At 43.7% G+C, this 25632-nt stretch overlaps 1 protein-coding gene across 4 annotated transcripts in view; it reads right to left on the reverse strand.

Moving 5' to 3' along the window:
* ABTB1 (ankyrin repeat and BTB domain containing 1) overlaps positions 1-25632 on the reverse strand; it is a 44333-nt gene that overhangs the window by 18154 nt on the left and 547 nt on the right. For 2 of the 4 annotated variants that reach the window (XM_056524859.1, XM_056524855.1), the window contains exons 2-8: positions 19931-19993; positions 19366-19421; positions 17522-17666; positions 16578-16737; positions 16154-16199; positions 14983-15099; positions 13699-13814 (exon numbers count right to left, since the gene is read on the reverse strand). In XM_056524859.1, coding sequence (XP_056380834.1) covers positions 13699-13814; positions 14983-15099; positions 16154-16199; positions 16578-16737; positions 17522-17556 — 474 coding nt within the window. In that variant the 5' untranslated portion in view covers positions 17557-17666; positions 19366-19421; positions 19931-19993. Of the gene's footprint in view, positions 1-13698; positions 13815-14982; positions 15100-16153; positions 16200-16577; positions 16738-17521; positions 17667-19365; positions 19422-19930; positions 19994-22212; positions 22336-25632 lie in introns of those variants that run through there. The other 2 variants (XM_056524857.1, XM_056524858.1) reach the window with 2 other exon arrangements.

The raw sequence follows: 25632 nt of genomic DNA on the forward strand, positions 1-25632 counted from the left end.
CTTTGATACTATGAAATCCCTATTCTTCAGGTTGGAGAAATTATCATTTGAGGAAACTCAACACCAGCTGGATGGTGCCTTTCTCAATACTTATTTGACTGAGAACATTATACCTAGAGGGCTTAGATTGCGCCCTATTCCATCCTTCACCAATGACAAAGTCTTTTGCAACAAATGGGAAAATGCACTTAAATTTTGTTCTAACACCCTCCTTGAGTTACTAGTTGAAAAGCTGAACACTGTGGTGGATGACATCTCTGACAAAATTGATGTATGCATTAACAACTTATTGGAATATCGTCACATTCCAGAATACCATCAGTGGCGCTCCTCCCTGGATACCAAGGTACACAAATTTGAAAGAGATATCATAGTCAAAAAATCCAACAAACTGACCAGGGACCGGACAGACTACCATACTGACAATATTACATTTTGGCTTAAACCAGCATCCAATGTGGAGCGGTCACGGCCAGCACATGACAATCAGCTACACAAGCATGATACTTACCATAGGGGTCCCCCCCGTGAAACTCTCAGTTTTAGAGGCCCTGCCCATAAGAATCATCCTTCCAAGGCTCGGACACCACATTTCCAATCCACCAGAACTTTCAATTCCAAACCTCATTCTACATCTAAGATACATACTCACAACATTCCTACCACATCCACTGTTGCTCCTACTGATGTAGCCCCGAGGCACCAACATACCCAGCCAAGGGGTCTCACATCCACTGCAGCCCCGACCCATGGAGCCCCGAAACACCAACACATTGTGCCTAGGGACATCACCCATACTGATGGCACTCATTCTATTGGCACTTTTTGCTCTCCTTCCACGCATCACCATTCTTTAACAGTCCATAATGCTGCAACTCCTTCCACACATCATCATATTCTTACAGTCCCTATGACTGAATCCGCGACCAGTCTTAGACTCACTCCAAGCTCAGTCACTCTGTCTCCTCGGCATTTTAATCATGAACAGGCCCACATTTCTTTACAGACAGCTACAGTACCACCTACTCAGGATATCATGACACAAGATCTCCTGGAACTCATGAACCATATCTCTGAACAGAAGCCACCTCTTCCATCAGGCTGCTTTAACTCAGAAGCTGACACCATCCTGGAGGATTCTCTCCAAGATAATCCAGGGCCCACCTCTCCCTATAGACGCCTGTCAGTCCACCAATTCTTCACTCCTGTCAGCACACCACATTCTAGTGAACATATGAGACTCACTACATCACCAGTATCAGATACATCATTTACCGAAAATACTACGGTTTTTTTAGGGCTCCCTGCCGTGGTCAAGAACCCTCCACCTCTAATGAAGTACCCCGAACACCCTCCCCTGGAAAAGATCCATCTGGCCCCTCCATTAGGCACAAAAAGAAAACAGGGAGAAAGAGGGCAAGCAGGGGCGGAAGGTCCTCAAGGGAAAGGAAAGAAGCCAAGGTCCAACTACATAAAAAAGAAAACGAACTAAATACGGTTAAGATATTTAACCTGAGCTGCTATGTCTTGGAAGAGGTAGAAGAGAGAGTCCTCAAAAAGGGTCTCTCCTTCTGCCCCACGGCCACTACCAGTGCCTTTGACCTCTTCCTAGATCTTAACCGCTTCATACGCAAACTTACTATTAAAAGCTTCTTTGCCATTAAGGATCTGGGAGGAACTAATACATCACAACCATCTGAGACCCATATTTCCTCCCTAGACCCTCCACCCATTCACACTGAATTACGTCCCCGCTCCAATTTTTACCCTCAGCATGCTAAGGGGAGCTTTATTGACACGTTCTCAGCACTAGTCCAATCTGATTTTGATTTACTCACTTCTGACAAATGTTCATCCAAGTATCCTACTAACCTCACATCCAGGGAGAGGGCAGCCATCAAATCCCTCTCCAGTAATGATTCCATCACTATCCGACCAGCGGATAAGGGAGGGGCCATAGTCATCCTCAACAAACATGACTACATCTTAGAATCACATAGTCTGCTGTCTGACCTGAAATACTATAGACCTATTCATTACAACCCCACTAAGGAATTCCAGACTAAATTCATGGATCTCATAAACAACGGTTATACCCAGGGTGTTCTTTCTAAAGCCGAAAAAGATTACATCATTATTAAGGAACCTGCCACACCGTTGTTCTATTATCTGCCCAAAATTCATAAAAATTCCACACATCCCCCTGGTCGCCCCATCATTTCCGGTATCAACTCTATCTCCTCCAATCTTTCCCACTATATTGATCTTCATTTGCAGCCACATGTTGCCAACCTAGCATCCCATCTCAAAGACACTACCAATTTCATCAATACTATTCTTGAGGTTGAATGGTCCCCTGAATACTTATTTGTCACCATGGACATCACCTCCCTGTATACGGTGATAGAACATGACTTGGGCACTATGGCCGTTGCACATTTCTTACATAACTACTCCAATATGCCATCTGCTCAAATTGACTTCATTCTCAAAAGGTCTTCGGTACATATTACAGCACAACTATTTTGAATTTTTGGGCAAGATTTACCTGCAACACACTGGTACAGCCATGGGGTCCCGGGTGGCCCCGAGTTTTGCAAATCTGTTTGTAGGATTGTTTGAAACTAAATTCATCTACCCACATCCGCTTTTCTCCAATTGTATATATTATCGTCGATTCATTGACGATATCTTCCTTGTTTGGAAGGGTAACAAGGATGATCTAAATACTTTTCTTACTGACATTAACAGTAATGACTGGTCACTACAATTTACCCAGGCGATTTATAACAACCATGCTGAATTCCTCGACGTCACTGTCTCCCACAATGAGGGCAAAAAACTATACACCAAAACATATTTCAAACAGGTGGATAGTAATAGTTTTCTTAATTTTAGTAGCTCGCACTACAAAAAATGGCTTTGCAATATCCCCTATGGCCAATTTAAGAGGATACGCAGAAATTGCACTAGGGAGGAGGATTACAAAGCCCAGAGCGCTATCCTGAAAGCCCGGTTCAAGGGAAAGGGTTTTCCTGCCCCCCTGATACATTCCTCTTATAAGAAAGTGTCGGCCCTTTCACAAAAAGACTGCTTGGCCCCGAGAAGTGACTCTATTACACCTACTCAAGATCTGTCCACTAATTTCATCACCACTTATACTCGGGAACATGGAAGCATTAGGAAAGTGCTGATGAAACATTGGGCTATCTTACTCAAAGACCCCTACCTGAACACTCTTCTCCCTCCTAAACCTCCACTTACTTTCCGTAGAAGCCGCACCCTTCAGAGTCTGGTGGCCCCCAGCAAACTCAAGACGAAACGTATTAATGATACATCACTCAATTTTCTGACCACCACAGGTAACTACAGGTGTGGTCTCCCGAGGTGTAAATGCTGCTCCCATATTACACACAGACGCAAAGAATTCAGTTCCCATTTGACCAAGACTGTATTTCCTGTTCAGACCAGACTGGACTGTGGATCACAGTATGTCATCTATCTACTCCAGTGTCCATGTGGCCTACAGTACGTAGGGAGGACTATTCGCTGCTTCCGTGAGAGACTTAATAAACATCGCAGCAATACAGTGCATGGGTTTGCTCTACACAGTGTGTCTCGACACATGAACGAACAACACTCTGGCAATTTTAATCTGATACAGGCCACCCTTATCGAGCAGATAGCCAAGGATATCTCACAACGATTTGAGACACTTAGAAGGCGAGAGAACTTTTGGATACATACCCTTAACACTCTCGTCCCGCATGGTCTCGATGAGATGATAGAATGTAATTTTTAATCCCATATCAGTGTTTTGCACACAACTTAGTAGTTACTTTATCCATGCATATGTACATGTATGTGATATATATATGTGCATGTATAGGTTAGTATGTATGTATATATATATTGTTCTATTTATGTTCTATTTTTACTACATATGGCCATGCATCCACCTTGCCCCCCCCCTTCCCCCCCCCCATATGCTACTGATGGATGGCCATATTTCCCATGTGCCTCTCATGGTTATACATGTATATCTATTAGCATTTCACCACATGCAACTGGGGATGTGTATATATATGTATATCCCCAGTTTATATCCCCCTTTTGATGAATAATTTTTATATTTTTTTCAATTATATTTATATATTTTTATATTTCTATTCATTCCAATATATTTTCATGGTTCCTACATCCAGCACACTTGTTATATACATTCATACTCTGCCCTTTACATCTAGGGGTCCAGTGATTTAGTGGGTTAATTTCCCCACTGGCCCCTATTTTTAATTTAATTTCCTTTTAGTTTCATTTTAATTTAATTTAATTTCAATTTTTATTTCAATTTTTATTTTTATTCCATCTTATTCTCTCTTTTTTCCCTGGATTTCACTATATTGTATTATTATAATATTATTATATTCCATCCCCACCATATCACTACAGTAATAATGCTTCTCCCTACTCTATACTGATACCTGTTGTCAGGGCTGTCCACACTATCATTATTTTCCCACTGCACCGACCCTATTTGCGCAGGGATGCAGGTTCACACTATGTGCACTTAGCGCTGACCTGACATAGATGCCGGCATCCTTCTCCACACTTACACTGATAGTACCGGGGCACGATCGCTCACTTACCCTGTGTACATTCAGCGCTCGGCACGTCAGTGCTACCATCCTCGGGGTCCTATTGGTTAGCCACTACCATATGCCTCCGCCCCTTGGCAACGCGTCCTTCACGCCGGCTCCTTTGTTGTCAGTATTCTCCGCTGTGCAGCGGCAGGATGTTGACATCTGGAGACCGGATGTCAACAGTACCATCGCAGTTTTTTTTCTTTAATACATTAACTTCACCTTTCACATTTTGCAGTAGTTCTGAGCTCACATATACCATGTACCCTATATGAATATGTTTATTATTATACTTTTATTATTTTATACATCGTTTCTATGTATCTGATGTGATGTCATTGTTTGGCCCCGCCTCCTTTTTGCCGCCATTTGTTAGTGTATTTAAACTCTATCTGTACCTGTATCATGTACACTGATCTGAGGAAGGGGGTTGCTCCCCCGAAACGCATCATCTGTGTACTTCATTGTCTTCTTATGCTCTAATAAACCAGTCCGGTGTTTTACCAATACCTCTGGTTGGCTTCTACATTACCCTGGAACTAGCAGCACCTCTGTAAGGGTCATATTTTCCTTCTCCGTCTCCACTTCCATCAGGATCGGATCTTTTCCTTTCCTGGGACCCAGGCTCAGCAGCAGTTCCGATCCTTCTGTCACCCACGGTGTGGGTTATATGCGAATACCTTATTCGCTCAAGGTGAGCGGCCATTACCTAAGGGGCAATTCCTGCCCGTTCACTGTGTTTGTTTTTATCTGTTATTCCTGTCTAGTGGTAACGCACAAGGCGCCTGTGTCGGTCTCTCCGTTTTTCTCTCCCACGCTCAGGCATTAGGTGGATAGGGTCCCTGATAAGCAAGTCCGCCACATTAATGGAATACTGCAGGGCAAAATAACTTATTCTGACTGCTGGGAAACCCCTCCCCCCGATCTCTTGTAAGGGGCTCCGGCAGGAATGGGGGCTTGTCCACATGACGCAGCGACCGACACAAATTCATCTGCCCGGCGCCCGGAACTGCATGTGCCAAGCTTCGGGCGATACAATTTTCACATCCCTGAACCAATCAGATTGAAAAATGAAAGAAGCGATCTGATTGGTTGCTATGGGCAACTGGGCAACTTTTCCTCTCTGCAGGTTTTGATAAATCTCCACAATTCTTATATATACAATTGATCAGAAAAGTGATCACTAGGACACTAGATTTACCATCTAGTAAAGTGTGTTAAAACATAACTTTTATTCAATGCCTTTGTGACTTAAAAACAGCAACCCACCGCTATCATCCGTGTGTAATGCAAACACTGAAAACACACACAACACAACTGAATTAGGATGCCATGGCTGTAGTCCACATACACCACTCTTAACAGAGTAGGATCACATGGGTGATTGGGGAGGTTAATGTGTTTCAGTTTCTAAACAGTCATTTCACCACATGCAGGAGCTGGTAAAACGACATTGGGGGGTTGGTGGTTTGGGCTTCACCCCTTAATGGATACAGCCATTTTTTTGCACATCTGACCACTGTCACTTTAAAGGCCCCTTTCACACTACAAAATTACTCAGTTTTAAAGATCAGTCTGAAAATCAGCTGAAAACGGCAGTTACAAAATTCTATACGGCCGGAAAATTATAGTCTATGGGATTTTTCTAATAGCCGTTTTAACCCATTGTAGCCTGTTATTAAAGGGTACCTCACATCAAAAAAAAACTTTTGATATATTATAGATTAATGTATGCAGAATAACTTTACAATTGCATGTTATTAAAAAATATGCTTCTTTCTATTTAATTTTCCACTTTGAAGAAATGACCACTAGGGGTCTCCCTACCAGTCCTGGCAGCAAGCATTTCAGACTCATGCTGGAGTCCTAAACACTACGAGCTGCCAGTCTGCTTTGTTCACAAAGGAGAACACTCAGAGCTGCCAGCCTGCTTTGTTCACAGCCTGTTTGGCTGTGAACAAAGCAGGCTGGCAGCTCTGAGTGTTTAGGACTCCAGCATGAGTCAGAAATGCTTGCTGACAGGACTGATCGGGAAAAATACAATAGAAAGAAGCATATTTTTCATTAACATGCTATTGGAAAGTTATTCAACATTCATTAATCTAAAATATATCAAAAGTTTATTTGATGAGAGGTACCCTTTAATAACAGCTGTTATGTTGTGAAGGAAGATAGTAACGGGAGGAATAGTGCATGGGGTTTTTCCCCAAGTTTTACATTTTTACAAGGGGTAATAGGATAAAATGCCCCCAAAATTTGTAACCCCATTTCTTCAGAGTATGGAAATACCCCATGTTGGCATGTCAAGTGCTCTGTGGGCGCACTACAATGCTCAGAAGAGGAGGAGTGCCATTGAGCTTTTGGAGAGAGAATTTGGTTGGAATAGAAGTTGGGGGCCTTGTGCGTTTACAAAGCCCACGTGGTAGCAGAACAGTGGACCCCCCCAAGTGACCCCATTTTGGAAACTACACCCCTCACAGAATGTAATAAGTGGTGCTGTGAGTATTTACACCACACTGGCGTTTGACAGGTCTTTGGAACAGACGGCTGAGCAAATGAAAAATTGCATTTTTCATTTTCACAGACCACTGTTCCAAAAATCTGCCAGACACCTGAGGGGCGTAATTGCTCACTGTACCCCTTATAACATTCAGCGGTTTAGCTTCCAAAATGGGGTCACATGTGGGGGGGGGGGGGGTCTATTGTTCTGGCACTATGGGGGCTTTGTAAACACACGTGGCCTTCAATACCGGACAAATTTTCTCGCCAAAAGCCCAATGGCACTGCTTCTCTTCTGAGCATTGTAGTTCGCAGAGCACTTTACATCCACATATGGGGTATGTTCTTACTCAGAAGAAATGGAGTAAATACATTTTGGGGGGCTTTTTCTCCTGTTTTCCCTTGTAAAAATGAAAAATTTAGGGTAACACCAGCATTTTAGTAAAAACCATTTTTTTTTCGTTTTCCCCTCCAACTTTAACGAAAATTTGTCAAACACCTGTGGGGTGTTAAGGCTCACCATACCCCTTGTTACGTTCCATGAGGGGTTTAGTTTCCAAAATGGGGTCACATGATGTGGGTATTTCTTTTTTTGCGTTTATGTCAGAACCGCTGTAAAATCAGCCACCCCTGTGCAAATCACCAATTTAGGCCTCAAATATACATAGTGCGCTCTCACTCCTGAGCCTTGTTGTGCCCCCACAGAGCATTTTACGCCCACATATGGGTTATTGTTGCGTGGGGGTCTTTTTTTCCCCTTTTACCTCTTGTGAAAATAAAAAGTATAGGGCAACACCAGCATGATAGTGTAAAATTTTTAATTTTTTCACACTAACAGGCTGGTGTAGACCCCAACTTTTCCTTTTCATAAGGGGTAAAAGGAGAAAAAGCCCCCCAAAATTTGTAGTGCAAATTCTCTCGAGTAGGGAAATGCCCCATATGTGGCCCTAAACTTTTTCCTTGAAATACGACAGGGCTCTGAAGTGAGAGAGCACCATGCGCATTTGAGGACTAAATTAGCGTTTGCATAGGGGTGGACATAGGGGTATTCTACACCAGTGATTCCTAAACAGGGTGCCTCCAGCTGTTGCTAAACTCCCAGCATGCCTGGACAGTCAGTGGCTGTTCGGAAATGCTGGAAGCTGTTGTTTTGCAATAGCTGGAGGCTCCATTTTGGAAACACTGCCGTATGATTCGTTTTTCATTTTTTATTGGGGGGGGGGGGGGGGGAAGACAGTGTAAGGGGGTGTATATGTAGTGTTTTACCCTTTATTATGTGTCAGTGTAGTGAGTTTCCCGCTAGGAGTTTGCACTGCGGCGTAAAATATGCGGGGGGGGGGGGGGCCCAAGCCCCAAGCTGTTGTAAAACTACAACTCCCAACATGCACTGACAGACCGTGCATGCTGGGAGTTGTAGTTTTGCAACAGCTGGAGGCACACTGGTTGGAAAACCTTCAGTTACGTTCTGTTATCTAACAGTATTTTCCAACCAGTGTGCAAAACTACAACAGCTGGAGGTATCAGCAGTCATCCCGGTCCGGTCACCGCCCGGCAGGGGCCGTAATTCCTACGGGCGTACAGGTACGCCCACGGTCCTTAAGTACCAGGGAGCCAGGGCGTATACATACGCCCTAAGTCCTTAAGGGGTTAAACTCCAGTGGAAAACTTTTTTTTTTTTTTTTAAATCAATTGGTGCCAGAAAGTTAAACTGATTTGTAAATTACTTCTAATAAAACATCTTAATCCTTCCAGTACTTATTAGCTGCTGAATACTACAGAGGAAATTATTTTCTTTTTGGAACACAGAGCTCTCTGCTGACATCATGAGCACCGTGCTCTCTGCTGACATCTCTGTCCATTTTAAGAACTGTCCAGAGTACGAGAAAAATCCCCATAACAAACATATGCTGCTCTGAACAGTTCCTAAAATGGACAGAGATGTCAGCAGAGAGCACTGTATTCCAAATAGAAAATAATTTCCTCTGTAGTATTCAGCAGCTAAGTAGTACTGGAAGGATTAAGATTTTTTTTTAATTTAAGTAATTTATAAATCTGTTTAACTTTCTGGCACCAGATGATTTAAAAAAAAAAAAAAAAAAAAAATACATAAATAAAGGTTTTCCACCATTGTACCCCTATAATTGGGATTTAGAGAAAAACTATTTGTCCCCTATTCACAGGATAGGGAAAATGGTGTAGATCAAACCAGGGCGGGTTCAACTCTAATGCCCCCCCCCCCCCCCCCCCCCCATACTTACCTAGTGTATGTGGACTCCAGCCATAGCATCCTAATTTATTTGTGTTGCATGCAGGGATGAATACATTTTTTTCAGTGTTTGCATTACACACAGATGATACCAATGGGGTGAGGTTTTTACATCACAAAAGCAGTGAATAAAAGTTATGTTTTAACACACTTTAGTGCATGGTAAATATAGGGTGGTCCCAGTGATCACTTTTGTGATCAATTGTATATAGGAATTTTGGATTATAATTTTGGATACAACAGTTACAGTAATTCCAAGTCCAAATGGAGGAGTCTAAAAACACTAGCCCCCGGTTGGCATGGTATGCTGGAAGTGGAGGTTTTGCAGAAGAGAACACATGAGAATGAGGCCGACCCTTTAGAATGAAAACATCATATTTTAATATTAAGCTAGGGGGTGCAATAGCAAAAACAGCCTCTCCTAAGTTCCACTTGGGAAGATGAGAACAACAAAGCATGTTCACTCTCCCTTAGCCATGCTGCAGAGGCTCATGATATTACACAGCCCATCCAAGTAGATTGGGGGGGGTAGAGCTTACATCTGGTCTGAGCAGCCCAGATGTTTGGTATGATAAGGCATTCTACATGGAATATGTGAGATTAGAAGCTCAGTCATATGCCACACCTTTCAATGTCTTCATGAGCATGACTGAACAAGGTTGGGCACAAACTGTGGACAGGGGTGGCACTTCTTTTTCTTTGCAAGAAAGCAGCCATGTTTTTCTAATTATGTAAAATCCAGTATTAGAAAAAAAGAAACAGATCTAATTTCTTCCAAAAACAGCACTAAGCCTCTTTAGGTTGTGTGTGGTATTGCAGCTCAGTTCAAGTAAATAGAACCAGGTTATAGGGTGTGAGTTGGAATCCTCAGGGATGGCAGAAGGAATTCTTCGTATCCTATATCCGGCCAGAAAGCTTATGGCTCAATATGGGATTCCGGCTAGTCCGCCTACGGTATTCGGTATTCTGATTACTCGGATATCGTTCATTGTTGGGTGGGAGAGAGGATATATGAAAAACATAAAGCAGTCGGTAAGTTACGTGGGATATGGTGTCCTTGGGCAAGTGCATATCAATTGGGCCCGTATAATCCTTAATGATTTGTGTGCGCCTTTGGCAGAAAGGACCTGGGGATGGTGTATCCTGGTAACTGGAGTCTTCCCCCTGCATGTATCACGCTTGTCTGTGCTACTTTAGGTTTTTGTCCTTTGTGTTGGATGTTACTGAGACTTTGCCTTGCGAGGATACTCAAGCCTATTCTCCTGGCATAGAGGTTCTATGTTCTTCTGTTTGTGAGGTATCAATCTTTTTGGGATGGTTGGGTGGGTGAATCTGGAATTCATCTTTACTAAGCGAATGCTCATTCTGCAGAACGTCGCACGTGAGCTTGGACTTTTGGTGGACTTGGGACTGTTTTGTTGAGGGAGGGGGTGGGTGTAATTACTGGGGAGGTGAGATGGGGTGGGTTAGGGTGTTATGTGTTTGCGCTGTATAAAAATGTTAACGCGTACCCGTCAGATGCAAAAAAAACAAAAATTTTTTTATATATCGCTCAGTACCTAATCCTGACCATGTACATCAAATTTTTATGTGTCTAGCACCTTAATTTTTTTTATTACACTTTTAATTTAGCTCACTAGTCTGAATTCCTCTCAAAAGGAGGAGGCGTGGCCTCACTGTGCAGGTCTCCGCCCCCTCCCTCAGTATGCTGTCTGCTCACATCTCCCCTAGCATTAGCAAAACTACAACTCCCAGCTTGTCCTCACTGACAGTAGCGGGACACAAGCTGATAGTGGGAGGATTTTTCATTCAGCTGTGAGCCCTGCACTCAGAGCTGTCAATCAATGAAGTGTGTCCATGACATACGTAATGACGCATGGACACAGCAGGACTAGTATGTGTCCAAGCAGGCAGGGGGGCAGTTGTTTGACTGGCTTTTTCAGTATGAAATGCTGAAAATTTTCTAATAAAAGCAATTGCAAAACCTATTGGTTATACATGCTTGACAACATATCAAAAGCTTTTGTATCTGACAGTACCCATTTAAAACTAATAAAATAAAATAAATGGAACCAAGTTGCAAAACCACATACACTACCTGTGGGCAGGGATGGCGCTGTTTTTTGAAAGAAAGCAGCTATGTTTTTGTAATCCTGGATAACCCCTTTACAGAAAGATTCTTGTTTGATGTGAACAACTCTTAGGAAAATGATAAAGAAAGTTTGTGTTGCTATTCCTTAAAATGTTTTTAAATATCTTATAACCCTCAGTGATTGGCAAATTACAACCACTTCTCCCCTAATGCTCTATATGGACTGAATTTTTTTTTAAAAAGGTGATACACTACTAATAGGAGCCGAGGCAGCTTCTACAGAACACAGCATTGTGGGAGTGGGAAAGGTGACTGACTATAGCTATAACAACTACACTGGTTGTCATACATCTTTCCTAACAACGTATAGACCAGTGGTCGTCAACCTGCGGACCTCCAGATGTTGCAAAACTACAACTCCCAGCATGCCCGGACAGCTGTTGGCCATGCTGGGATTTGTAGTTTTGCAACATCTGGAGGTCCGCAGGTTGACAACCACTGGTATAGACCATTTTAACAATGACATCTTAAAGGGGTATTCCAGGAAAAAAACTTTTTTTTATATATCAACTGGCTCCAGAAAGTTGAACAGATTTGTAAATTACTTCTATTAAAAAAAATCTTAATCCTTTCAGTACTTATGAGCTTCTGAAGTTAAGGTTGTTCTTTTCTGTCTAAGTCCTCTCTGATGACACCTGTCTCGGGAAACGCCCAGTTTAGAAGCAAATCCACATAGCAAACCTCTTCTAAACTGGGCGTTTCCCGAGACACGTGTCATCAGAGAGGACTTAGACAGAAAAGAACAACCTTAACTTCAGAAGCTCATAAGTAATGTAAGGATTAAGATTTTTTTTATAGAAGTAATTTACAAATCTGTTTAACTTTCTGGAGCCAGTTGATATATATATTAAAAAAAGTGTTTTCCTGGAATACCCCTTTAAGGACTTATTATAGTATTTACCGGCCCTGCACATTGGTAACACACAGTGCCCCATCTTCTTCACCCAATACCACCCAGGGATAAAAACATTCTGTTCCTAAATCTCAGGCCGCTAGGTTATATTTAGAGACTGGGAATCGGAGGCCGTCTGGGTCAAGTGGATCTAATAATAGCTCCTGTAGACTGGACTCCCGAGAAGGTAAAAAACATCTTATTCTGCAACTGCAGAGCCCCAAGGGAAAAGCACAATACTGGGGTTTTTATTTTTCAGTTAATCCCCAAATGGGATTAGAGGCCATTCATCAGAGTGCGCTGGACACCTATAGCAAACGCCAGGAGACATACGGGCAAAGTAAACGCTAGGCTGTGCCAGACTCCTCCACACACTGCTAGAGGCACAATCTAAGGCAATCTCATACACATTCTCCTGGCTTGGCGATTTCCAGTTTTGTCACTAAAATTTTAAGGGGTATTTTGATTTCACATATATAAATGATATAAGATATAAATAGTGGATCAGTGCGGACCCCAGCACTAGGATGCCCCCACCAATCCAATAAATGCAGGAAAATTATGGGCCAGAATGAATAAAACTAAAGTGCAACGCTCGGCCAACGCTCCATTCATCCTCTATGGGGTCTCCGAACATTGCTGAGTGCTTCAGCTCCTTACCACTTATAACACCTGTGCTTGCTGTCAGTGTACAGACACATTTACGTTTACTGAAATGTATTACATGGGCAATTATAGTCCAAATGCTTGTCAGCTGGAATCGTGCAGCAACACAAATTACTGTTAGTCGGCCACATATCTCCCCATGTAAACAATGTGAGGGATGTGCGGCTAATAATGATTTAAGCAAAGTGGCGCATGAACGATCCACAGCACTAACAGACCTGTATTTTTATCGGGCAGAAGTCTACCCATCTAAAGAGGACCACACAATCTGCTGGAAGCTGAACACAGCAGCACCACACATCTTACTCCTGTTCTGGACTCCAGGCTGATAGCCCTTACCTACAATAATACATTGTAACAAAACTGCAACTGTGAGTAGAATTAGGTCAGAATGAGTTTCCTATTCATTGACAGCAAGCAAAAATGTTTCAAAATGATGAACGATGGAAACTACAATACTCAAAACATATCCTAGAAAGCTGCTTGTGGGTATACACAAATACATTTAGACAGAAAGGTATTTCCTGCTGTAAAAGGGTCTGTATAGGTCATGTGTGGTATCACTGTAAGGGAATCTTACCCGGAGCTCAGATGGCAGGGCACAGTCAGCTAGCATAGCCAGGTCCTCCTGCAACCTTCCTTTCACCGAGGGCTCTATAGTCAGGACTTTCACACATGTTCCAGGCTTGGAAGAAACTGATGGATGGAAGGAGATGTAATATTACTGCAACACTCTAAATACACTTCTTGACAAAATAAATAAATAAAATAACACAGACAGAAATGTCAGACTGCTGAAAAGCTTGGCAGATATTTAAATGATTATAGGTGTAGTCTGATTAGATACTGGGTATTGCCACAAAAAAGCATAAAAGTGCTTCCCCAGCTGCCCTATAAAAAGTCTCTCAGAGGCTACTTTAAAGGGTACCTTTCATCAAAAAAATCTTTGATATATTATAGATTAATGTATGCAGAATGACTTTCCAATAGCATGTTATTAAAAATATGCTTCTTTCTATTTAATTTTCCACTTTGAAAAAATGACCACTAGGGGTCTCCCTACCAGTCCTTTTTTTATAGATTTCAGACTCATGCAGGAGTCCTAAATCTCAGACTGCAGCCGGGACACGGACAAGCTCAACACTGCTCCCTGGCAGTGAGCAGTGTTGAGCTTGTCTGTGTCCCGGCTGCTGTCTGACATTTAGGACTCCTGCATGAGTCTGAAATCTATAAAAAAAAGAACTGGTAGGGAGACCTCTAGTGGTCATTTTTTCAAAGTGGAAAATGAAATAGAAAGAAGCATATTTTTTAATAACATGCTATTGGAAAGTTATTCTGCATACATTAATCTATAATATATCAAAGATTTTTTTGATGAAAGGTACCCTTTAAAGAGTGTACATATTGGTGAGAGATCGTTGACTGCTAGACATGCCTTTATGACATTTTGCCCAGACACCAGACTTTAAAAGGGGGCGCATCATTGGACAGAGAAGCAGAATGGTCTCTTCAACAAATTGCCGGGCATCTAGGTCGTTTTGACCAAGCTGTTCGGAGCAGTTGTCATGTGGGGGCACGCACACATGAACAGGCTCCAGATTGTCATCATTGCATCTTAGCCCACTGACCCCCCCCCCCCCCACCCCCCCCCCCCTCCTCCTTCTTGGAGATCTGTCCCATGACTCCTGTTTGCACCAGTAACCACTAGGACCCTCACCCCACAATATGGACTCAGTTTCAGCATATTTAGTGCATACAACTGTTTTATGTTACCATAGACTTCCCATATATTACAAGCCCCCGTCCTCCCAATATCAACAAGAAGCAATGACACCATACAGTGACTATTACATAAAACCCATACCAAATTCATAGACTTTTTTGCACTTCTCCTCCAGCTCTTCAATAAAATCCTGTAGTTGGCATTGCTTAGCCAGTCTCTTACAATCTTCAACGTGTTCCACGTTGATGTCCATTCGACCTGAAGGGAAAAGTACAGACAGCCCAATAGTCATACAGACATTGATGAATTATAACAATAGTAAGTACCCCGATCACTTGAGGATTTGTGTAGTAATTGACCTGCAAGCCTTAGCTCTCAGCCTTTACAGACAACCCCACAAATACTGAATCTATGGCAGTATAGTTCCAATGCAGAAGTGCCTAATACTTATTATCTGATGAGAGTTTGTACAATGTTAGCCCTAAAAGTAAAGGAGATACCGTATATACTCAAGTATAAGCCGAGGCACCTACTTTCACCCCAAAAGGGGTTTGTGCGCAGGGACGTCCCTGTGCGTCGTCATCAAGGCAACGTCACTAGTCCGGGGCCGGCCCAGAGAAGAGGGCCTCCCGGTGAAGATGGACAGCCCGGAACGACTAACCCTCCCCACCGGACGGTCCCTGCAGCATAAATGGCCTGGACCAGCTCACCCTTCCTTCCCACCGAGGGGAGGTGAGTAGAAAACTAAAGGGGGGTCTGGATGATGACTAAGGCCCGGCAGTGGTCTTCAACCTGCGGACCTCCAGATGTTTCAAAACTACAACTCCCGGCATGCCCGGACAGCCGATGGCTGTCCGGGCATGCCGGGAGTTGTAGTTTTGCAACATCTGGAGGTCCGCAGGTTGAAGACCACTGGAGAGTTCGCTCGAGTACAAGCCAAGGGGGGGCGTTTTCAGCAGGAAAAATCGTGCTGAAACACTCGGCTTATACTCGAGTATATACAGTAAGTGGAGTAGCAATGATGTCTTTATTGGCTAACTATAAGGATAAAGACTGCAAGCTTTCAAGACGTCGTAGATCACTTTATCACATAACATGCCTAATGAAGGGTCCTTAGATGTCTTGAAAGCTTGCAATCTATATCCGCTCAGTCAGCCAATAAAGGTATCATTGCTACTCCCCTTATTATCTGGAGATAGAACAATTACCAGAGAGGGTGAAGAGGTGGGGGAGTATTTAAGCCTCACTGCCACCAGCAGATCTGCTATGAGGTCATGTTAAATGTTAGAATTTGTCAAGAAAGTTCACTTACCTGTATATAGGTACTGGAGAATGGAGCCAAAGGCTGCTGGATTTATCTGCAGAGACAGAACTGGCATTGTAATGGACAATGCAGTGACAGGGTTCCCCCATAACCTTCAGGTTCTAGTCCCCAAAGCAAAATCTGGATCAGGGCCCCTCACCCAACTATCATACTAAGGGAGTTTTTTTTTTTTATGTGGCAGAGGACACCAGGGCCCAAGGTGCAATTTGTTAATACATTCTGTATACTTCCTATAGTTACACCCCCAGTAAAGTAGTATTTATCAATTGTGGATTGTACATATCTTACAGAATGAATAAGAAATTGTGCTCCAAGTGACATCTAGTGGCTAAAATTTGGTACTACATAAAAAGTAATTTTTTTATTGCAATAACTTTCTCTTTTTTTCTTCCCTGTTAACATCTGGTCATACCAGCGGATGCTTCAGAGCAATCATTTTTTTCCCCTTCCACTTGGACTCAAACATTTCAGCAAAGTAGGGGCTGCGAGCACTGAGGATGCAGCGGTGTGCACAGAAAGACTCCCCATGGACGAGAAACATGGTGTCACTATAAGTTCCTTGCTCCAGGAGTCTGTCAAGACAGATAATGGCAAATTAGGAAGCTCAAGTGCAACTCTGTAAGTCTGCAGCATATATATAGCAATAGAAGATAAATATTTTGTGTGCATAAATGTAAAATGTAGGCAATTCCAAGTAATATATAGAGATTTAAAGAGTACCTGTGACCATCGCCCCCCCATCCCACACGACAAAAAAAAATACCTGATCTGACACCTTTCTTGATACATTTTTGGAGGGTTAATAGTAGGGATCGACCGATTGTCGGTTTGACCGATATTATCGTCCGATAGTCACGATTTTGGACGTTATCGGCAATTACCTTGAGGATAATCCCATAATGCAACGCTCCCCCCCCCACGCCACCGCACTGGCCAGAGACCGCCGCCGCCGCCCCATTGCCTCCCCCATCCACGATTTTAGAATTACCTGTTCCCAGGGTACGCGCTACTTCTGGATCCTGCGGCGTCCTGCGTTACGCTGTGCTACGCACAGTGACAGCTCAGAATGCCGAATGCAGAATAGGGGATAAATGTTTCTGCCCGGAATACCCCATTAAATTGTCAATGTACAATAAACTTCTCTCAGGAATAGAAAGGTGTACTAAGAAACCGTAAAAGGTGTGTGATCAGGGCATCCTAAGCTAATAAATAGGGAAGCAATCCCATTTTGGGGGCTTGGCCACAGATCTCTTAATACATTCTATATAAGACTTTGTGCCAGAAAGGAGACATTGCTAGGATTTTAGTACTTTAATACAAATAACAGGGTAAGCCCTGAGTTTACTGCTCCCTTACCTTTGCAGGAAGTCATCATAGTAATCTCTCTGCATGCACTTAGCTGTGATCTGCTTGTAATCTTTTAGCAGCCGGCGAATGGTATCACTCAGGGCTCCATACAGGCAGCGCTCGCCATCAAATGTGTTTACCTCACACTTAGCTCCTGAGGAGGACAGAATTACAAGACATATTACGAATATGGTCAATATAAATGTTAATTTCTTTTGTATATATTAGTCTTAAAGGGGTATTCTGTAACCAGAAATTTGTATTTAATAAAATTATAGCCCCAAGATATAAAACTTTTTAATATAGTGTGATCACAAACTGTGCTGGCTTCAGCATGTTTTTTCCCTGAATTACCACTGACAGGAAGTTGTGTAGTTCTTTCATTGTCAGTATGGAGTTGTCTCAGCAGCTCCTCCCTCTCTCTACCACGAATACGCATCATCCTCTGCCATCTTAGCCGGTGTGGCCTGATGTTGTCTCATATCTTGCTCTGCTCCCTGATAGAGGTTATCACTTCTTAAGAGCCCCTACAGCTTGTGTGTGTTTACAGTATGCTGACTTGTGAAGAATGATGCCTGGGCCAGAGGAGCAGACAGGGAATGAATACAGCAACTGACTGCACAGAAATAGTCTGCTGTGTACTAAAATGTTCTGCAACAGCTGTGAGCAAGAAACTGGCAGGATTGCCATGGAAAGGCAGTAGGCAGGGTGGAAGAGCTGTGATGAAGAGCCGAGGGGAAGGAATGCATTCTGGGAATTGTAGTACTGAGCAACTGTTTAACCTGAAAGCAGTGAGAGGACATACTCAGAAAACAAACAGATTTGTGGTGAGTTCAGAACTGGGAAAGACTGAAGAGTTATTTATTTTTATACCCTACATTGGAGTATCTCTTCACAGGGTAACTCTGAGGCTCTTCTGGACAGGACACTTTTTTTTTTCCTAATAATTATTATTATATATTATTTTTATTTAACTTTTTTTTATTTTATTTTTTTTTTTTGCCAAGATGTAAGTTACCGTATATACTCGAGTATAAGCCGACCCGAATATAAGCCGAGGCCCCTAAAACCCAGGAAACGTTATTGACTCGACTATAAGCCTAGGGTGGGAAATACATCATCCCCCCATGTCATCATCCAGACCCCCGTCATCATCCAGACCCCATCATCATCCCCCCCCACCTTCATCATCACCGCCTGTCAATCCCTTCATCAGTGGTCTTCAACCTGCGGACCTCCAGATGTTGCAAAACTACAAATCCCAGCATGCTCAGAAAAAGGACAGCCCTGAACGACTAACCCTCCCCACCAGACGGTCCCTGCAGCATAGATGGCCCGGACCAGTTCACCCTAACTTCCCACCGAGGGGAGGGGAGTAGAAAACTAATGGGGGATGGATGATGACGAAGACCGCAGTGGTCTTCAACCTGCGGACCTCCAGAGGTTTCAAAACTACAACTCCCAGCATGCCCGGACAGCCGATGGCTGTCCGAGCATGCTGGGAGTTGTAGTTTTGCAACATCTGGAGGTCCGCAGGTTGAAGACCACTGATGAAGGGATTGACACTCGAGTATAAGAGAGTTCACTCGAGTATAAGCCGAGGGGATCGTTTTCAGCACGAAAAAGCGTGCTGAAAAACTCGGCATATACTCGAGTATATACGGTACTTTTAAAATGGACTCTGTCACTTTATAGAAAAAAAAAAAAATGTCACACATCCTAAAGACATGTATCTAACCATTGGTAAGGGTCTGAACACCTAGGAACGTAATCACTGAGCTCCAAATCCCTCACCTCCTGGTGATGACATCATCTGCATGACATAACCATCAATTCTGCTGTTCCAAACTTACCATTGGCTAAAAGGTACCGGACAAGTTCTTCATGTCCACAAAGACAGGCATAGTACCTACAAAAGAAGAAAACATGTTGAAGAACTCTTCATACAAGGGATGCCATACTAAAGAAATTGTCTCACTGGGAAGGAAGGAAGGAAGGAATTACTATGCAACAACATTAAATTGAAGCAGTAACCTAATAATTCCCTAATAATTGTCTATATCTAGAGACTGAGCCTGTTTGGATAGAATACTTTTTACAGGGTTTGCTGCAATTGTATCCAGGCAACCACATACGGGCCTGGGGGCCAGACTGCACATTTCCCCTGCACTGGTACATTATAGCAAACATTCAGGAGAGAGATTTGTGCTGCTGATGCAGTTTTCATTCACTGACAGCAAGCAGAGAAATCTTTAAAAGGAAAAGGATTTGAAACACAAAATATAGTAAAAATGTACACATAACTATATTATATATATTCTTGTATGTGTGAAGATTGAATGGATCTGGAATAATCAGCTGATGGGCACAACATCCATTATATACATGGCAACACACCCTGCACATCATGGCACTTACAGGGGAGTACTGTCCCACTTGTCCCTCACGTTCAGTTCCACGTCTCTCTGCTCCACAAGGTATCTAAAAAAATATAAAGTACATTACAGATAATGTTGTGTGTGAAAGAGAATCTGCAGGGATGGACGGTTTCCATGTGTAGAAGCAGAAGCAAGGCCTGGTTGACTCCATGAGAAGCAAAACAGACTTGTGTTTAGAACAGCCTTTAAAGGGGTACTCCGCCCCTAGACATCTTATCCCCTATCCAAAGGATAGGGGATAAGATGTCAGATCGCCGCGGTCCTGCTGCTGGGGACCCCGGGGATCGCCGCTGCGGCACCCCGCTATCATTACTGCGCAGAGTGAGATCGCTCTGCACGTAATGACGGGCGATACAGGGGCCGGAGCAGCGTGACGTCATGGCTCCGCCCCTCGTAACGTCACAGCCCGCCCCCATCAATACAAGTCTATGGGAGGGGGCGTGGCGGTCATCACGCCCCCTGCCATAGACTTGCATTTAGGGTGACGGGCCGTGATGTCATAAGGGGCGGAGCCATGATGTCACGCTGCTCCGGCCCCTGTATCGCTCGTCATTACACACAGAGCGAACTCGCTCTGTGCAGTAATGATGGCGGGGTGCCGCAGCGGCGATCCTCGGAGTCCCCAGCGGCGGGAATGCAGCGATCTAACATCTTATCCCCTATCCAAAGATGCCAGGGGCGGAGTACCCCTTTAATGGCTAAATGGAATAAAAGACATCATACTGAACAGCAAGCTTTCAAGGCCATTATAGCGTACCCGTCAGATCCAACAAAAACTTTTTTTTTTTTAAATATATCTCTCAGTACCTAATCCTGACCATGTATAAAGTAATTTTAATGTGTCTAACACCTTTATTTTTTTATTACACTTCATTTAGCTCACTAGTCTGAATTCCTCTCAAAGGGAGGGGGCGTGGCCTCACTGTGCAGGTCTCCGCCCCCTCCCTCAGTATGCTGTCTGCTCATATCTCCCATAGCATTAGCAAAACTACAACTCCCAGCTTGTCCTCACTGACAGTAGCGGGACACAAGCTGACAGTGGGAGGATTTTTCCTCCAACTGTGAGCCCTGCACTCACAGCTGTCAATCAAGGAAGTGTGTCCATGACATAGGTGATGGTGCATGGACACAGCAGGACTAGTATGTGTCCAAGCAGGCAGGGGCGCAGTTGTTTGACTGGCTTTTTCGCCACGCCCCCTGCCATAGACTTGCATTAAGGGGGTGGACAGTGATGTCACAAGGGGCGGAGCCATGACGTCACGCTGCTCTGTCCCCTGTATCGCCCGTCATTAGGCACAGAGAGAACTCTCTCTGTGCAGTAATGATAGCGCTGTGCTGCAACGGAGATCCTGGGGGTCCCCAGCAGCAGGACCCCGGCGGTCTGACATCTTATCCCCTATCCTTTGGATAGGGGATAAGATGTCTAGGGGCAGAGTACCCCTTCAAGGTATCTTTATCAGGGATGGTGTAACAAAGTGTCCAAAAAATAAACATATATAAACACACAAACACACCAGAGCAATGGTGACAAAAAAAATACAATAAGTTTGGAGAGTAAAGTCAGCCATCAGATGGCTTATTGAACCGACAGCTATTCCTTCCAATCCTCCCATACACATGCACACTTGGCTCAGCTGAGCATGTATTCTGAGTTAGAAGAGGGGGACATAATGCTGTTCGTGATCAACCTGTGGCACTCCAGATTGCCCCGAGAGCAGTCCAGTCATGCCGGAAGTTGTAGTTTTGCAAAAGCTGGAGTGTCACAGGTTTGAGACCACTGGGTTATGGCGACAATTTAGACGACTGCTACTGCATCTAACTACATGGAGAGATAGAGGGCGCCACTTTGTAGGTCACAGACTGCCTGGATAATCCTATAAGTCTGGAGGCCTTGGTGGGAAAAAGAGGAAAGCTATTTTATTGCAATTTTACAAAAAGACAGTTAAGAGCCATTTTACATTACATTTATGGAAAACGCAATTCATTTATGTACACAAGTAGGGGGGGGGTTATCAAAACTTGTACAGGGCAAAAGTTTCCCATTTGCAATCATAGCAACCAATCAGATCGCTTAATTCATTTTTAGAAAGGCCTGTGAAAAATGATAGACGCAATCTGATTGGTTGCTATGGGCAACTGATCGACTTTCTCCTTGCAGTTTTGATAAATCTCCCCCGTAGTGCGGCATTCTTTAAGTTGTCCACAGCCTTTGGTAGGAATGACCTGTCCATCTCCTCTAATCTGATAAATAGGGAGCTCTACCTAAAGGGTTTCTCCTATGACAAATCCGCAGCACCGTGAGGAGGTTGTATAGTGCAGCGGCATGGGATCTCATGTCACCTGTGTCCTCCTATCATGCTCTGGCTTATGCCCAAACAGGAGAAAAATAACCTGTGACCCCTCTGCAACCCAGTGCAAGGTCAGGACATAGGGGGAGATTTATCAAAACCTGTCCAGAGGAAAAGTTGTCCATAGCAACCAATCAGATCGCTTCTTTCATTTTAAACAAGGCCTCTGCAAAATGAAAGAAGCGATCTGATTGGTTGCTATGGGCAATTGGGCAACTTTTCCTCTGCACAGGTTTTGATAAATCTCCCCAATAGTTTCCAAGAAGATGGCAGAAATAGTGGAGAGAAACAGTAACTCATTTCCATCTCCTGGCAACATATAGGGACAAGAAAAGATGGGCAGAACCCCGACTCCACCAAAGTAATGGCAGGAACCCAGCACAAAGGGCTAGCATTTCATTTGGAATTCTGCTTGTTGTCAATGGAAACAGCTCGCTTAGAACAAGAGACTCAACTAAAAGCTTAAAAGGAGTACTCCAGCCTTTTTTATTTTTTTTATTTAATTTATTCATTCATTATGCCCGGGCCGCCGCCATTAAAATAATAAACTTTAAACGAAATCTGTCATCAGTGTCACCTGCACCAACCTGTCTTTACAGACACTGATGACAACGATTCTCCGGCTATCCTCTTCTGTATCTTCCACTCCAGGCCGGACTTGGACCACGGGTGGAGCTTAGTGATGTTACCGCTGCTGTTTTCTAGCAGCAGAACCCAGCATATAACAGCAGCGGTGACGTCAGTGACTTCTGCCCATGCTCCAAGTCCGGCCTGGAGCAAAAGATACCAAAGAGGATAGCCGGAGAACCGCAGCATGGAGCGGGATCAGGTAAGTATCATTGTCATCAATGTCACCTGCACTACCTGTCTGTACAGGTTAGACTAGGTTCAGACTACGGAATCTCCGGGCAGAAAATTTCCGCCCGAAGATTCCGAGTGCGGCCAGCGCTGACTGAATCAGTCGGCGCTAGGACCGCGCGGACACTGCAGTCTCCAATAGACTGCAATGTGTTCCGCGAGTATTTCCGCCTGAAGAAAGAGCAACCCCATTCTTCAGGCAGAAATTTCCAAGCAGATTTTCCATTCACAAATTCCGAAGTGTGAATTTGTGAACGGAAACCCATTCACTACACTATACATTTTAGCAAGCGGAATTTCCGCCTGCAATTTCAAAGAGGAATTGCAGGCGGAAATTCCGTAGTCTGAACCTAGTCTTAGTGCAGGTGAAACTGATGACAGATTTCCTACCTTCTGCCTCTCACTTGCCAACACCAATATCGGCCTCCAGTCTTCTGGGCCCAAGCTTCTTCCTTGTTTTGTCACATCACACTGAGCTTATTGCTGGCCGCAGCGATGTCCCACCTCACAGGTGATAGGCTGGGCAGCAGTGTCATGTAACAGGGCCGGAGGACTGGAGACAGGTATTGGCGGCACTGGAGGAGCGGTGGAAGGTAAGTTAAAGTTTAATTAATGGTGGGAGCCTGGGCATATAGAATAAACAAATATGTAAATATGTTCCCTCTTTGTAATGTGTGTAGATTTATTACTTAGTAAGTGACAGAAATTGTATTGGGTTGTCAAATACTGAATCAGGGGAAAGGCCAATTTGGGGGGGGGGGGTTAACATCATGCACCATAACTGTCATGTGTGCCAAAATTTTCTAACAAACGCTCCACATTATTGAATAACAAAGAAAAAAATGATGACTCCCCCCCCACCCACCCCCAAAAAAAATAAAAATAAAAATAAAACACAACCATCTGTGTAAATGAGGGCACATAAGTTCCTCAGCAGAATACTGAGTGCAGCTCTGGAGTATAGAACAGGCTGTTACCCAGGATCAGTACAAGATAAGCAGTGTGATGTACGTACACAATGACTCAGCTACTTATAGCAGTGTTTCCCAACTAGGGTGCCTCCAGCTGTTGCAAAACTACAACTCCCAGAATGCCTGGACACCCGAAACAATGTTTAGGTTGAGGTTTTGATCGACAACATCTGCAACTACTAGCATGCCTGGATGGCCAACAGCTGTCTGGGCATGCTGGGAGTTGTAGTTTTGCAACAGCTGCAGAGTCACTGGGGATAACTGGGTTAGGGTGCATGCACACCACGTTTTTGCAATACAGTTCCCGTATCAGGTTTTTGATGAAAAACTGATTCCTCAAAACCTGACTAAACTGTATCAAAACGTGTGTACAAATTTTAACCCATATACGGTTTGAAAAATGATTTCCGCTTGCGTCCGTTTTTTTAAGAAAAAAAAATGTATAAGTTTTTAACTTTTCACTCCATTTTGAATAAAGTTTCACTTGTTCGATTGAAATTCCAAGAAAAAAAAAATTGCGCAAAGTCAAAAACCGTATGGTGAAAACCGGATTGAACTGTACACACATACAGGTCTGTACGGTTCCCATTGACTCCCATGTTTAAAAAAAAAGCGTATACGGTTTAATACAGTTTTTCACCTGGACCAAAAACGTGGTTTTGGGTAAAAAAAAAAAAACGAACAAGGCTGGGTTCACATCACGTTTTCTCCCATTTGGGAGCGCATACGGCAGGGGGGAGCTAAAACCTCACGCTCCCGTATGCCTTTCTATGCACTCCCGTATGTCATTCATTTCAATGCGCCGGTTGGAGTGAAACGTTCGGTCGGCTCATTTTTGCGCCGTATGCACTTTTACAACCGGACCTAAAACCGTGGTTGACCACAGTTTTAGGTCTGGAGAAGAAGCGCATACGGCGCAAAAATTAGCCGACCGAACCGAATGTTTCACTCCGGCCGGCTCATTGAAATGAATTACATACGGGAGCGCGAGATTTTAGCTCCCCCTGCCGTATGCGCTCCCAAATGGTAGAAAACGTCATGTGAAAACAGCCTTTGATGCGTTTGACATACGGTTTACAATGTAAATTCAATGTATACGGTTTTCTATACGGTTCCGTACGGTTTTTAACTTGAAACCGTATACGGGAACTGTATAGCAAAAACGTGGTGTGCATGCACCCTTAGAGCAATCATTTAGACCAGTATTTCCCAACCAGGGTGCCTCCAGCTGTTGCAAAACTGCAACTCCCAGCATGCCCGGACAGCCGAAGGCTGTCCGGGCATGCTGGGAGTTGTAGTTTTGCAATTGCTGGAGGCACCCTGTTTGGGAAACACTGATTTAGACAACATGTAGGGATGCAGGGAACAACATTGTAACCCACAGGCTGGCACAGTTAACCCTAAAATGCCTGTAGGGAACAGCAGTAACTCAAGACATCAATAAGAGCTGAACGACATTTACACTGATGTCTATAGAAAGTTGAAATCATCCAGTTATACAAGTA

This window comes from Hyla sarda, chromosome 6, assembly GCF_029499605.1.
Source record: "Hyla sarda isolate aHylSar1 chromosome 6, aHylSar1.hap1, whole genome shotgun sequence".
Lineage (NCBI taxonomy): Eukaryota > Metazoa > Chordata > Amphibia > Anura > Hylidae > Hyla > Hyla sarda.